The sequence below is a fragment of the Corvus brachyrhynchos genome, unplaced genomic scaffold, assembly GCF_000691975.1.
Source record: "Corvus brachyrhynchos isolate BGI_N302 unplaced genomic scaffold, ASM69197v1 scaffold56, whole genome shotgun sequence".
Classification (NCBI taxonomy): Eukaryota; Metazoa; Chordata; class Aves; order Passeriformes; family Corvidae; genus Corvus; species Corvus brachyrhynchos.
The window spans coordinates 8,865,407-8,880,678 of record NW_008238664.1 but is presented as its reverse complement, the minus strand read 5'-3'; the positions used below and the strand labels follow the sequence as shown (position 1 = coordinate 8,880,678).

General features: G+C 37.2%; 1 protein-coding gene across 8 annotated transcripts in view; it reads right to left on the bottom strand.

Annotated features, from left to right (window-relative positions):
* Nucleotides 1-15,272, bottom strand: part of ANKS1B (ankyrin repeat and sterile alpha motif domain containing 1B) — a 413,548-nt gene that overhangs the window by 155,308 nt on the left and 242,968 nt on the right. For all 8 annotated transcript variants that reach the window (XM_017737794.1, XM_017737792.1, XM_017737791.1 and 5 more), the window contains 2 exons: nt 11,842-11,940; nt 1,356-1,508 (listed from right to left, as the gene is read on the bottom strand). In XM_017737794.1, the coding sequence (XP_017593283.1) occupies nt 1,356-1,508; nt 11,842-11,940 (252 nt within the window). The remainder of the gene's footprint in view (nt 1-1,355; nt 1,509-11,841; nt 11,941-15,272) is intronic.

Here is a 15,272-nt window from a genome sequence, read left to right as displayed (position 1 = left end):
CAAAGAGTCCCCTGTTCTTAGTAAAATTTCAGCCACTTAGAGAAAAAAGAATCCCAGTTATAACTAGCTTAGCTGAAGACACCTGTAATGCATCAGTCATATCCTGACTTCAATTATGCACCTACAAGATACATTGAATGCAACAGGGACATAACACATGAGGCAGAGTTTGGCCTTACACTACATTTTTGTGCTAGTTAACATCAACTGTGACAGCAACAAAAGAAATTCTAACATGCAATGGTTTTGTCTGTCAATTAATATGAAATAACTCCTTTTATATTTTTCTTTCTTTTCTTTAGATGCTGGTCTCAGGCTACACCTGTCTGTGCCTCATGAAGCAGATGCTGTGTCGAAACATGGCTTTGCACCATAGTTATGTTCTTCATTTCTCCAGCCTGGGACACAGTGGGAAGTCTTTCCTAGCAACTACACCAGCTGCTTCATCTTATGCTTGATTGACTATGGTTACTGGTAGCCCTTTGACTGTTCTGGGACTCAGGCACTAATCAGAGGCAGAAATGTAGTATCACCTACACTGGAAGGAAGTGCAGAGCCTTTTGTCTGTGAAGAATCAATAACATTATATCAAGCTTCTCTCCATATAGAGGTTGCCCTAAAGTTCATATAAACTGACATTACAGTTGATTTCAGAAGTCACACCAAAGCTACAATCATTCCTCTTTTATAAAAGAAAACAACTCCGTTCAAGACATATAACTCACACAAAAATTCCACTGGCAGAGCTGTACTGTCAATGTCTTCACTGTAACATTACAAACTTCACTTTAACAGTACAAACTTCCTCTCATTCCAGACTACCCCGCAGTGCAGTCCACATTAAAGTTTATGGTTGTCCATATGTGGACATCTAATTAAACTGAGTCATGTAAATGAAGTTTCAAGCAGAAATTATAATTAAATTGAAAATTGTGTTCTTTTAGCATAACTTACTAACTATAAGGTTTCCTTATTTTATGTCTAGTTCAGCTGGAGCATGTAGAAAAAGTAAATTGTAAGTATCTCTACAGGAAGTACTGTTCCTAGGCACTTTAAAAGCAAAGATGTGTGCTTTGTAGCTATAAACTCCCCAAAAACATTTTTAAATGTCATTCAGCCTCCTGAAGGCAAACACAATAATGCTGATTGAATAACATGCTAAAGACAATGGCGAAGTAAATGGAAGCAAAGGATACAGTCAACCCAGCTACAGGCATGAAAGGTGTAGTGATTAACAGCCCTTGATGACTGTGTTTGTAGAGCAAATTGCTTTTATGCATTCTCCTTGATGTATAAGGACAAGAAACTATATAATGTATTTGGGAGAAACTACTGCTATAAATTCATCAACTTACATTAATTAATTCAATCTCCCATATTTTTTTCACAAGGTCCATCGATGTATAGCCATTAATTAGAAAGGATTTGGTATAGTCACCCAGTTCAATGGAATCCAGCCATTCAGCTACAGAGGAGGGATTGTAGCCATCGTGACCAATCTGCTTCATCTGAAAAACAAGAATGAGCAAAAATTACCAGTGACACTCATTAAACACTTTTTGGAACAGGAGCTGCACGTATTATTTGCTTTGGGTCAGTTGTCTTATTCTCTGATCAATATTCTTTTAATGGTTAGTACAACATGAAACGATTTTGTAAGCAGAAGCAGTAATAAATCTTAGTTTTCAACACATCTTTTCCTTACGGCTGCTTGCCTTTTACACCAGAGTACCAAGACTGTAGCCAGAGTTCAATTCTTTCTAGACATCAGAAAATTCATAAGTAGGGGAATATGAAAGGGTAAACGAGACACTAATATCCTTACTGCTCAAAAATGTCAGATTTTAACCTCAGATTTCATAGAAAGGGAAGAAATTAGACTGAGAAATGGTTCTTTTGGTATCATACTGCAAATGAAACATATGGTCTTGATTATATTATTCCAAATTTATCTTTTCTACCAGGCTGTATGTTATTTTATAATGGCTGAACCTGCACTATATTTTTCCGTCCCCAGGGAAGGTTTAAAAAAAGTCTCTTTCCTCTACCTGCTCACATTTTTCATGGAACCCCTGGGAATTTACCATGTTTTAGATTGCTCACTGTCTGTTAAGTTGCCTGAGATTGGACAATTGAATCAGATATTATCAGAATGGAATTGACAGAATGTACACAGAAGTGCACCACTTGCATGTATATAGAAACACAGCCACCTAATCTCATAAATCTTGTTTTCATAAAAAGCTGAAAAATACCACTAGCATCTAATTTTTCTGAACTTTTTAAGCTGCCAGGAAGGAAAAGCTGCAATTTCTCTTTCACAATTGCCTCTCAGTGACACAAGTGAAGACTTTCAATCTAGCCATTAAAGATAAATCTGTATAAAGCCTATTCCTGTGCAGTTTGTTATGCCATACTGTTTTTATGAATTTTAAAGATACCTACAATAGTGGCAGAAATAGAAGTAGAATGAAGTAGAAAAAATTATGAAATAGCCTCAATTTTCAACAGTATTTTACACATACCATCTTTCTATGGAAGTGTAACTATTGCTAACTTGATAATTCACTGAACTGGTAAATTGTTAAGAAGCTTTAGAGGGTTAGAAACATGGGTTTTGCATAGGTTCCTGACTGTGCAAGGGTGACTGCAAATAGTAAAAGCCAGTCTCCCATTTTTGCCTGCTAATATACATTCCTACTTTCTGAGAAACAATGGAAGTGTGACAGAAACATAACACTTTGAGCTTAAGTTTGAAGTGAGTGATGAAGTAATTTAAAAAGGAGAGAATTCTGAGCTTAATATCTTGCCTGAACCAATTTATTTCTCACAGTTTATTTGAAATACAATTTAAATTCAGAGCAGAGAAAAGAAAATGAAAGTCTGCATTTGAAAGCCGCAGCAGTGTTTGTCGATCTGTCTGCTCAAATGCAGAAAGCCAGCATGTCATGGTCTTGATCTTGGCCTCCTGCAGTGTCAGAGAGGAGTGATGCAGGCACATTGCAACATGACTGTGAGAGTTTACTCATAGTCTTTTGCTGCAGATATTGGGTATAAAATATTAATGGCAATATTTAAATGATGTAATGAAATCATTATCTTAAATCACGAAAGAAAGACAAGAGGAATCACAAACTTAGCAGTGGAAATCATAGCCTTTCAGGTCACTGCTGTAACAAAGGAATCATACTGGAAAGAAAGAGCTCAGTTTTGTTGTTGAACTTGAAATTTTGGAATTTACTTTCATCCTAATTTAGGATGAAATTATTCTATGACAAAAGCATGGCAATGTCTTCTTTCATTGTCATTCAGACTTACATTAAATATTAGATTGACAGTAGTCTGTCCAGCAAACTGCAAAAACACTGGAGGATTCTGGGATCTCTGGCTCCTAGGAAACTTATTTCAGGATTTGATTTTAAACAAGCTATGCTTAAATAGCAGATACATGAAAAGCAAGAACCTGATAATTGGAAGAAGAAAAATCTAGGATAGAGAAGATAAGAAGACATATAGAGCCCACGGGAAACACGGGAGTTTTGGAAAATATAAGGTATTTTTGTTTCCTTTCTCTAACAACAAAAACTGAAGCACCATGAAAACAATTTTCAAAGTATCCAGATGGGGCACGATATGCAAATTATTTATTTTGTTTATTCTTATTTATTATTTATTATTTAATCTTTACATTTAATAGATTCTGATTTTAAAATGCTTTTTTTTTTGGCCCACTGATTTGAGATAACTCATGCAGTCTGGCCCGTACTTTCGGTAACCCATCAGCCTCTGTGAAAATAAACACAATATGGCAAGTTTCTAAATTCTCAATTCCCACTGGAGATCTCCATCAAAAGGGTTGTTAAGATGGATATTCCTCTACTACACCAGAGTTGCAAAGGGCTGCAGGCAAGTAAACACAGGTGAGCAGTGCAATAAACAAGAGGCTGAGAACAACTGAAATGGATGTGACAATTTCAGTCTTTGGATTCAGTGTCAATAGACAAAATTGTTATTGGGTCACTCAATAGCCTACATGAAAATACACTAGCCTGTTGTTGGGCAGCAGTTGATTCTGCAAGCATTTTCCCTCTTCCTGTCCCAGAGTTTTGGCTGCTTTTATTCAAGGCCACATTGTGGGGAGTGCAGCTGCTTAGCCTTGGATCAGACTCGTGTGAGGAAGAGCAGTGAGATGTCTGGCCAGGGCCATCCCACCTTTTGCAGGAGCTGCATGTGAGCTCAGGTCCATGTCCTGACACTTGCCTGAGCTGTGCTTTAGGTATGTCTGTGCCCAGCAATGCACCCTTACCCATCCTCAACCACTGACCCTCTGGAGCGACCTTGTCCTGTCCTCATCCCTGTAAATGTCCTGGGATTTGCCCTGGGATGTGGCTGCTCACAGTCACTGCCACTGTCCCTGCCCTACTCACCTTGTCCCAGTACTTCCTGCCCACTGCCCCCCGAGCTCTCAGCCCACCTGCCATGGCAGGACAGTTGCTACTATCACAGAAAATTAATCTCAGAACTGGAATATTTATGATTAGTTTCAGCACAAAAGCAGTATTTTGTTTTGTCATGAACTGAGAACCACTCTCTCATCTAAAACAGCCTTTCTAAAATGTGTCTAAAATGAAAATTAATAACATTTCAGTATCTGTCCTATTGTATGGAAAGTCTCTTTCTGTCTTTTAATAATATCAACTTTATTAACTGTCATTCACAGTTACCTGACTGTTTTCCTTTCAAATACTTACTGACAGACATATTGGTTATCTAGATGTGACAGTATCATTAATAGTATCTGCTTTTCATATAAAATGTTATTGAGTTTTTAAATAAAAACACTTTGAAGTATCTGTCTGAAAGTGCTGCCCCTTTACTTAGTCAGAGATCCAGTTTAGTTGCATCTTACCCCAGTCTTCATTAACAGGTCATGGCTCTTAGACTGTATCTTTTCTTCTGTACTGCACTGTTATCTTGGACTCCTCTCACAGATCATTTACACCCTGTAGGCTTCCTTGCTGATTGATATTTCTTGAAATAAAAATTCCCTCCCACCTACTGAGTGTATTTCCATGCATAATATTTCAATCATTTTGCACCAGCTACAACACAGGCACCAGCGGTGTCAAACATCCAAGCAAGGTGCGCACTGTTTGACTCAGATTGGTGCAAAATCTCTGAGCTGCAAGTCATGACAATGCTTCAAATATTAACTGCTCATAAATAGGGGCACTATTGTTCTTCCACAGACACTACTACTAGTTCATTCAGTTGTTTAGAGAACAATCCTAATGTTAGCTCTTTCATTGCAGAAGATCTTCATGTGCTGACTGTGGAAAAGGCTAGGAATTGAAGCCCATAGGATTTAGAGAAAAATTAATGTTTAAGAAAATATGATTGAAAAGAAGTATGGAAGAAGATACAAACCATATGAGATTTCTCTCCTAGGTCCTATTGATATATCACCAGTATCACTTCCTTTGAAATTAACAGAAAGCAGAAGCCAGAAAGAGCTGTTCCTCATAATAAAATAGCAATATCAAGTAGTATTCTAATGGGTTGAGAAATCCCTCACAAGAGACCATCTGTACAACAGACTTTTTAAAAAGTATATCACTGCTTTATCTATAGAACATTCTACATTAGGATAAAAGGTACTTGAGTCTTTTCTCTCTGAAAGGTGGTCAAATAAACACAAATAGAGCTTCAAAGTAAACACATATGTGCCAGAAACATCAAGGTAAATTCAGTAGCATGGACTATTAACAGTTTTCTCTGATCTTCTCAGACAGATGGGGAATTAATACTATGTTCTCCAAAGGTAATATCACTATCTGGTGGAGCTTAACAGTGTGTGTATCAAAATCAAGCTTTTTATGTTCTGTAAAAGGAGGATGAGATTACTTGACTTTCACAGCTTTTTAAATGATGGCTGTGATTACAGTGAATTTACACTTGTGTTCGTTTGGAAGAAAGATCTTTTTAGCAAGCATATAATGCTTTCTTTTACACTGCTGTCCCATTCAAAAGCTTTAAGCAGCATTTTTGGCAACTTATATGAAACTATCAACTATGTAGCTAAGAAATTTTAGGTGATTGTATTGGGGGATATGTAAGTTCTTTTTTGTTTCCTATCTTTGTGAGTTGTCTGTTATACATTATGTACTTTACAAATGTGTTCAGTTGGAGTCATGTTGTTGGAAGAGAAGATCATTCCTCCTCTGGACTGTTGAAAGAAAAGGCTCAAGAGAATGACACTTCTGAAGCCCAGGGAGCCTGGCTGACACACGGGCACCACATGGAGTTGGTGCCTGCAGTGCCTGGGCAGAAACTGAGCCTGCAGTCAGGGGCAGAGGGGCAGCTTTCACAGTGGATGGGGACAAATCACAAAGGACCTGAGAAGACTTTGCATATGCTGCTGTTGAGAAAGGCACTGAGTGGAAACAGGGTCTGCCAGCAGAGACACAGCGGGTGAGGAAGAACTGTATATAAACCCTTTGGTTTTCTATTCTGTCTACCCTGTCATATATTTCAAAAGTTAACTATTCAAGCTTGTGTTCTATTAATGTTTGACTTTTCTTTCCACTAATCAAAAGCCTTCTGTCTTCTTGTGGAGGTTGCTAGAAAAAGACAGTACAGGCACATTCACTTCACAGCACTGCCTGATTCAGGATCTTGCCTCAATGGTAGGTCCAGAATACCCCTGAGTTCAGTGTTTCCTACCTAAGATTGTCAGAATTTCAATAGGCTTCCTTTCTGTGGTTTTTTTTCCGTTGGAAACTGTCTTCCAAATTTAAAGGAAAATAGATGCACACATGGGGGGGGTTGTATTTGTTGTTTTTTTTTTCTTTTTTTCTGGAGAAATGTGAACCATTCCACATCCAGGAGAATGAAGAGACCTCCTAGTTCTTCATCAGACACAATATATGAGACAAGGAAATAACAGTTGTCATTCAGTGATAATGTATGTAACAGTTCAGGACATATCCATTGCATAAAATATAATCTTAAGAAGATCAAAATCTGAAGTTTGTGGACTAAGTTGTGGACTAATCTAAGTTTGTGGACTAATCTAAGTTTGTGGACTATGACCTTTGATCTCATGAAAAAGTTTATGTCAGCTCCTTCAGGTTGTCATCCTAGTCCGGTTACGAAAAAAGGGAATAGCATTTCCTCTCATATAGCATATTTCTTTGCCTGCTGACTATTCTCAGAGCAGCCAGTAGACATTGTGGAGTCAATCACAAATAAGAAAATATAAAAGAAGCAGGAAGGCAAGTAAGACATATTGTTTGGCAATGGTGACAGGACCAGCAGCATGCTACCATTATCTTCACGACACAGATAAATGTCACTGCCTCATGTCTAGAGTGGCCCTCTGGTAGGCTCAGATAGGAAGAAAAATGCTTGTGATGCTGCTTTCATCAGGCAGTTTTGAAGCACATGCCTGGAGAGGATATTTAGTCTGTGGGACCAGTCTGAAGCTAGTCTGAAGTAAACACCTCCAACTAAAGCTTGCATGTATCTAACTGCTTTTACTGAATCGTTCCTATTGTGCTGCATTACTTAAATAACATAGACTACTCATTTGTATTTCAGACTTGAAAAATTCATGTGTTATGATGGATTCTAGCACTTTCTTCCTGTCCTTACAGTTAAAGGTCTTGCAAGTGGTTCAGTGAGCATGTGAGTGGCCTCCCTTCAAACCAGGAAACTAATTCCCGGAGGCATTAGAAGCAGGGAAAACAGCAAAGTAGAAAGCACTTCCTTTGAATCCTGTTTTTCATCTTCACGTCCAGCAGACCAGAAACAAGGAGTCACAGTCCGAAAGGGTCATAAACATTTTGCAGCATCTCCTAGTTTGGAAACTGTGTTAGGAATGGAAGTGCTAAATGGGAGGTAATTAAACACCAGGATTAAAATCAGCTTGCTGAGCTCTGGGGTGTCTAAGCCAATAGCAATATAGCAACAGCAAACACATGATGTGATCTTTCTCTGCTGTATACACAGCATAGCTAATGAGCACATGCACAGTCATTCTGTTCTCCTAAATGCCAGACTTACTGTGCCTGCACAAGAGTGTCACATATGAGTAGTAAGTCCAGCACTTTTTGGAAGCAGAGCTTTATCGCTCTTATAACACCACTCACAGACAGGATGTGCTCATAGCCTGCTCAAATCCTACTTCTTCTCTACTGCAAAGCACCCAAGAAAAGAGGCTGGCTGCCTGCACACCACTGCTATTCCCAATCCTGCTTTGTGCTGAGACCTCTCTGTGCAGGAAGGAACAAGCTGCTTTAAGAATAGCTCTGAAGCCAGAAGAAAGCTGCTCTCAGCTAACATCTTTCTTCCATCTGTCAAATGAGAGCATGTGTTCCCATTATATGCTGGGAGAAGGAGCCATACACTGAGCATCCCACACAAAACCAATCCTTTTTCTTAGATAAATTCAGAGATAAGCTAGGATAATTGTCATTAAAAAAACACCTTTTGAGGAACCCCCAGAAAAGTCACTTGCTCATAGGTTTGGGATGCTGAAATAGCTGGACAATGCTCCTTAGGTTTTCTATGTAACTAAAGTGTGACTAAAATTTTATGCCATGACTGTTACTACTTTCTTAGTCAATTAAGCATACACTGCACACAATTCTTTTCTCATTATTTTTTTTTTTCTCAAGGTATTTGCAACTTCAGTATCTTTTTATATGTTGTCTCCTCAACATATGTGAACTTCCTTTTAATAAAGCATATAAAATCCTTCTCCAAAAATTTATTGATTTCATTTTTTCATACAAAAATCTTGAATGCAACATTAAATTCTGCTATGAAATTTGCTTTAAGACTGATGCCATGTATAAAATACTTCCATTTCAAGAATTAATTTTGTAAATGATATTTCTACTAGACTGTCTTAACCTTATGTTATTAAAATAAGCCATAAAGTGCTCTAGTTATTATTCATGTGAAACTTGAATAACTTAAATTACATTGGTACAAGATGAGAATTAGAGCTACAAGCTCTAATCCAACAAAAAAAAGGGCATTTTGGAAAGAAGGATTCTAACTCAAAGGTTTCAACTCTACCTACCTACTGGTGAATATATCAGTTTTCCCTCTTATGAAATGTTCTTCTTAAATACAGACTTTCATGGGAAAACATTTTGAGAAATCCAGGTAAACATACCTTTTATACCAGTTAAACACTGCATAGGAGACTACAATGATTAATTAATCTATATTTGGCCAAAATGTGGGTATTTTTCCCTATTTAAAACTACTTCAAGCTCTAGAGAATGGTTCCTAATCAGGACACTGGTGTTTGACATCTAGAAATTCGTCACTCTTTAGGAAGGCAGCAATTACGAGCAAAAAAGACAGTCTTTCTTTTCAGCTACTAAATACCTGTTGCATTTCCAGGCTGCAGAGAAGAATATGTATCAGAATAACAAAAGGAGCTTTTAAAAAAGGTATTTTAAAGCCTTCACAATAGATTTGTTGCTTGAGTTTTACCCTCTAAACTTACTCAGTGCTGCCTGGGACTTTAAGGAAGTGTTGTTTGATAGGTGTTTTTTAAAGCACTTAACTTCCACCTCAAAATATGAGCTAAAAAGTATCTCAAATCAGGAAAGATTATTAGTAAAACTAAAAATAACATCATCAACAATGTCATTAAGTAAAAGCACACAGAGTCATCTAGTTTTAAATTAAATGAGGTACAGAAAAGAGGTATATGTTCAAAACAAACAAACTAAAAGAATTTTTATCTAATGAGATTCAAATTAGTGAGACTCCAATTATGATTTGAGGTCTTAATATATTTAGATGGTATGCACTATTTTGAATGCATGATGACAGAGCTGAACTTATCAACACACAATATTTCATGGTTTGTTGCAAGATGTGAAAGTGTTTTATGTCTTTAGCAAGCTGTTGTGAATGCAAGGGTGCATTACATTACATAACACTTACCATGACCCTAATTTTTGGGCTCTATAACTATTCTGCCTTCAAAAGAACTCACGTTTATATAGGAAATTATGTGCTTTTACAATGTAAGTTCTCTTACATTGCTGAGTCATTTATGCGGAGAAACATGATGCACAGCTTCAGCTTGCAACTGCCTTTGTTTTGGTGTAACATCCTTGCATCAAAGACATGTTAAAATGCGGTCCTTAGGGACTGCTTTTTGAGCTCAACAGGGAAGATGCTAAAAACTATCTCACCATTATTCAGCACATGCTTCAAGCCATTACTCAATTATCTTTGGTTCAGAATTCTTCTGAGTAACTGCATTACCATCTTGTTCTCAACTGGTTTCAAGAGTACCTCTAGATCTTAATTCTGTCTCACATTAAGCAGATTTTGAAAGGACTGCAGTTGTAGTTTTATAACAGAATCTGGTCTCAGCATTAGTAAACTCTCCAAAAGCAGACAGCAGATAGCACTAACATGATGATATATTAACAATTGATTCATTAATTTTGAAGAATGTAAACAAGACTACATGAAAGCTGATCTCTCTAAGAAGTATGAAAAACAGAATAAATAGATCATCAGCTAGGAGCTGGGCTAAAGATTACAAAAATTTTGTTTGAATGATAGCATTGCTGAAAAATTCGTAAATTCATAGATAAACCTTTAATATGTTTTGCAATTAATCAAATACTACTTTTAATACCCTACTTCTTGTACCATTTATCTCATTTGTCTAATACGGTACATGGCAAATGATTATCTTTAATGATCTTTGGTGTTTCTGTGCACAGACTCACACTGTAGTATATACGGATTGACTAACACCTCCAGGTACAGAAATTGCTTCACAACTTCTGATTTTCCCATACAAAAGAAACCCTTGTGCTCTTTTATAAGTCATCCACCCAGGAGCCTTGATGCATCAAAAAGCGTTTTCCAGCAATGTCAGCTTCATGATCTAAACTGAAAAGTCTTTTAATAACTCTTGTCATTCTCCAGTATTATGAAACATCAAGTGGACTAATTTCTATTTACCGTGATTATTTCACTCATGCTGCTACCAGAACACTCAGTGCACTTTACACTTGGTTTTATTCCTGCCCTAGTATTTTGCCCAAAGTATCAGCATCACATGTGACAGCCTTCTGAACCTTACTGGTGTCTGCTATTTGTCATTCATTCTCCTTATAAAGTTTTACAAATTAAAGTAGTAATTTTCCACGCTAGGTCTGCTATCTCTTGTTTGGAATGGTAGTAGAAGCCTCCAGTGATATATTGTGGTGTGCAGAATATTCTATCACTGATTTTAAAATCTAAAATTTAAATTGGGTAGTGCTAAAAATGGTTGGAAAAATGGCTGCAAGTTTTTCCGTCTGCAGCTGAGAAGCAAAGTTCATATACGGAGCAGAAAATTAAATACGAAACCTGCAGGAAGTCTCTGCATCTCACATGAAAGGCAGGTATTAGGAAAACAATGTTTCCTCCAATGCTTTTAAGAGTACTTACATAAGGGGCAAAGTATTTCCAGGGCAACTGCTATGTTAAGACAGACAATCTGGAGTTCATGGACAGCCTTATTTACACATATGTAATGGCAGTCTATAAATAGGCTGAAAGGCCAAAAACAATTCAAATACATTCTAAACAGCCATCACTTCAAATTACAGGTTTTACTTTCCTTTGCTTTGTCAACTACATCCATACAAAGGGAGTCCAATGCATTGACATTATATTATGCCATATTTTCATATGCAAAAAACGTGTCTACAGAACCAGTTATGTCTATCTCCATTCGACAAAGTGTTTTAAATAATGTCAAAGCTGCAGTGGTTGGTTCCCTCACTTGTATAAGAAGAGGAACTATACCTTTGGGAGAAGCTGGATTGCTTGGAGTATTCTCTGCCTGTGCCCAGAGTTAAGGATTCCTATTTCCAAGAGATCCTGGTCCTCCATCACGTTGCTTCCCTAAAAATAGGAAAAAAAGATGGAATAAAAATGAAAAACTTAACAGCTGCCCTCAACAGCCTGAAACAGACCCTTCTGTCACACTTAAAAGAGAACACTTTGCTTAACTTACAGTATCTGACAAGAATAATAAATTACTGATGACTGGATTCATTTTCATGATGACAAAATATGGTGGAAGGAGCTTGAACCCATGGACACTGCTAGCAGCACTGCCAGTGGAGAAATTGTAGCTCTCACTCAAGCCAAATACCAGATGTGAACGTCCTTTCATTTGACTGGAACCAAGGACATGACAATAAAATTGTTCAGAAACTCTCCATTTTTTCAATTCACCTCCTACCTCACCTAGCTATATACAATGTTCATTTTTCTCCAGATAGAAAAGAAACCAACACAGAATAAGATGAGGAGAGTGGATGAGCATAAAATTATTTAGTTCATTGATAGTAAAATGATGAAGAAAGGGACTGGTATCAACAAACCCTGTGCCGTCCCCATCCCCCTAAATTTAACTGCACCAGTTCAATCCTAACCTTACTTGTCACTGCTTTTATCTTCCTGCTCGTGGGCAGGTCAAATAGTTCCAAACATTCAAATAGCTGAAAAAGACCATCTGTTCAAATAAAACACAAAATAATTGCCCAGAAAAGGTAATGAAATAAACCTCCACAATTCAAGCATCTCTTCTTAGGAGTTGCTAGCAGTAGGAGCTACACAAACAAGATAACACAACTCCTAAATTCAAGGAGTCTGACACCACCTAGTAAGTTCAGCATTTGAAGGTCAATGATCTAAATGAGCCAGCAGTGACTATTGGAGGAATCCTTGGAGGCACTATAGTGGCTCAAAAGGGGAATCACAGAGAGGGATCAAGTCAGGATTACTGGAAATCTTGTGTTCTTTTTTTACCTTTTCATTTCAGAAAAAAATTCAACTTTTAAAAAATATATTTTATTTTTTCGACGTTTCTAACTCTTACAGTTGAAAGCAAAACCTGAAAAAACAGATGACCTGTCCTGATCTCTTAGCCCTGTTGGAGTCTCATGACACTAACTGGTCACAAGCAAGAATTATCATTTGTACTCATTTAATTTGATCATGAAATAGGCTTTACGTGAGTAAATCCATGAAAACTTCATCTCTACCTTTCCATTTGGCTTGTTACTTCTGACTTAGCACAGCTCTTAAGAAGCAGCAAAATTAAAGGCAAATATGCATGTAACAGAACATGCTTAAACGCTTTGCTGAGTCAGGGCTTAATAAAGGATATAACTTCTTTCTGAATACAAAATCTCCTGTCCCAAAACATCATGGATTTCTTTCAAAAATCACACTGGAATAGGCAACACTTCACCCTGTTCAGCTGCTAAATCTTCACTCTTTTCAGATGGACTGATTAATTTACAGGTGTACCTCTGAGAACTCTCAAGTGCTACTCCACACAGTACCCTGCAAAATCTAGGCGATGTCTTTTTAAGGGAATCATGGAAACTTTGCAAAGCTATTATATTCTATTTTCCAGTAAGTGGTATGATTTAAGACTACACGTCCACAAGTCATACCCTGAAACAATCTGTGTGCAGCATTCAGAACAAGGCAGGCAGAAACCTGCTCTACAAGGAGAAGCTGTACAATGATGCTGGCTTCAGTAGACCACCCGGTGTAGGAGTGCATGCAGCATGGGCTGTGCAAACAGTGATAGTGATTAGGTGGGGGTAATACCCCCTTCACCTTCCTGGTAAACACATAAAAAGTAAAATTTCCTCTTTCTGCCTTTCCCTTTTAAGCAACCAAAAGGAGGCTGTAAATTTACATGAAAGACTCTTGAAAAAAGCCATCCATTTTGGGCTGGATTCTCCAGCTGCTGGAAATAGCTAGCATAACAGGATTTAAGGAAACTGAGCCAACTAAGGATCCAGTCCAAAACAAAGGCTATACATTTTCATTCATTTTAATAAATGCATCTATTTTGTTTGCAGCTACTGCTTTCACTTCATTTCACCGTTTTTAGATTTCACCTTCATTACTGCATGATGTTTACACACAATCATGGTGTACTCATCACTGTTTACTGGTGCCAGTAACCTTGGCATACAGCTTCAAATATTGCAATGTTTAAAACTCAATTAAACTAACAGGCACAGGAAAAATATTTGCACATAGTTGCTGCATAGCAGAGAAAGCATTGTTTTATTAATTATTCGCTACTGTTTTTTTCCTTATTATTACTTAATGTATTTTTTAAAAGTATGTCAAGGTTACAAATGCAAATATTTAAAACTCAGGAAAGCCTGAAGTTCATGTTGCCTCCTTGTTCCCAGTTTATTAAGGCAACAACCTTGTCTTTCAATGTGCCCAGATTTTAGAGCTTTTGCTGTGTCAACATTAAATGTCAACAGTAGCAAACATTCATCCCTCCTGCAAAACTGATTTTATTGTCTTCTGCCATGGAGCTAAAACAACTTTTCATCTTTCCACAAGAGCAAACCAGGAAAACTTAAATACTTAGTATAATCCACTATTGCTTAGCGTAGAGGAATAAACTCATAGTAGCAGAGAGCTGCTGTTTGGTTTGCAGAAATACCTGTGAAGAGAAAGAAACAGTCTTTCCCCCACAGTCCTATCTCCCTAGTATCTGCTCACATTGCCCCACTTAATCCTAATCCCTGATTTTTTTTTTACCTGATTATTCCTCTCGTGCTCCTCCAGTCTCCTTCCATAGGCTCCTACACTGAGAGTGAAGAAAACCTAACTTCCTTCTGCAGCAGAGAAGATACAAGGGGAAAAATTCTCTCCCTGCTCTTAGCTTCCATCTATTATATGCTGGGCCAAATGTAACCTCAATTAACTTTACAGAGATGACACGGTAAATGTAATTAAAATGAATATGAATGCAAGACTGTCTTGTCACATTATTTCATCCTTAAAAATAGTTGAGCTACATTAGCAGAAATATTCACCAAAAAGAAATTATCCTAGACACCTAGAGAATTTTAGTCCAAAGATTTAACTTTTATATGCTTACATACAAAACAGGTTCTTATAACAGAAAATATGGGACAACAACCTTTACTGAGCTTATTATGCTTTCTGCAATGAAAACATAAGAGACTTTGTGATATTGTAGTTTCTTAAGTCTATAGGAAAACTTAGTTGGAAGGAAAACTTATTGGAATTAAAGCCGTAAGAATACACCAGAATTGCTTATACAAGGACAGATTCAGATCTCATTCACTTCAGCTTACAGTGTTGAAATTCCTGTATTAGTAATGCAAAATACTCTTATGAACTAGAAAGATGCTGATTCTGAAATTCTAGTTAGGAAAGAG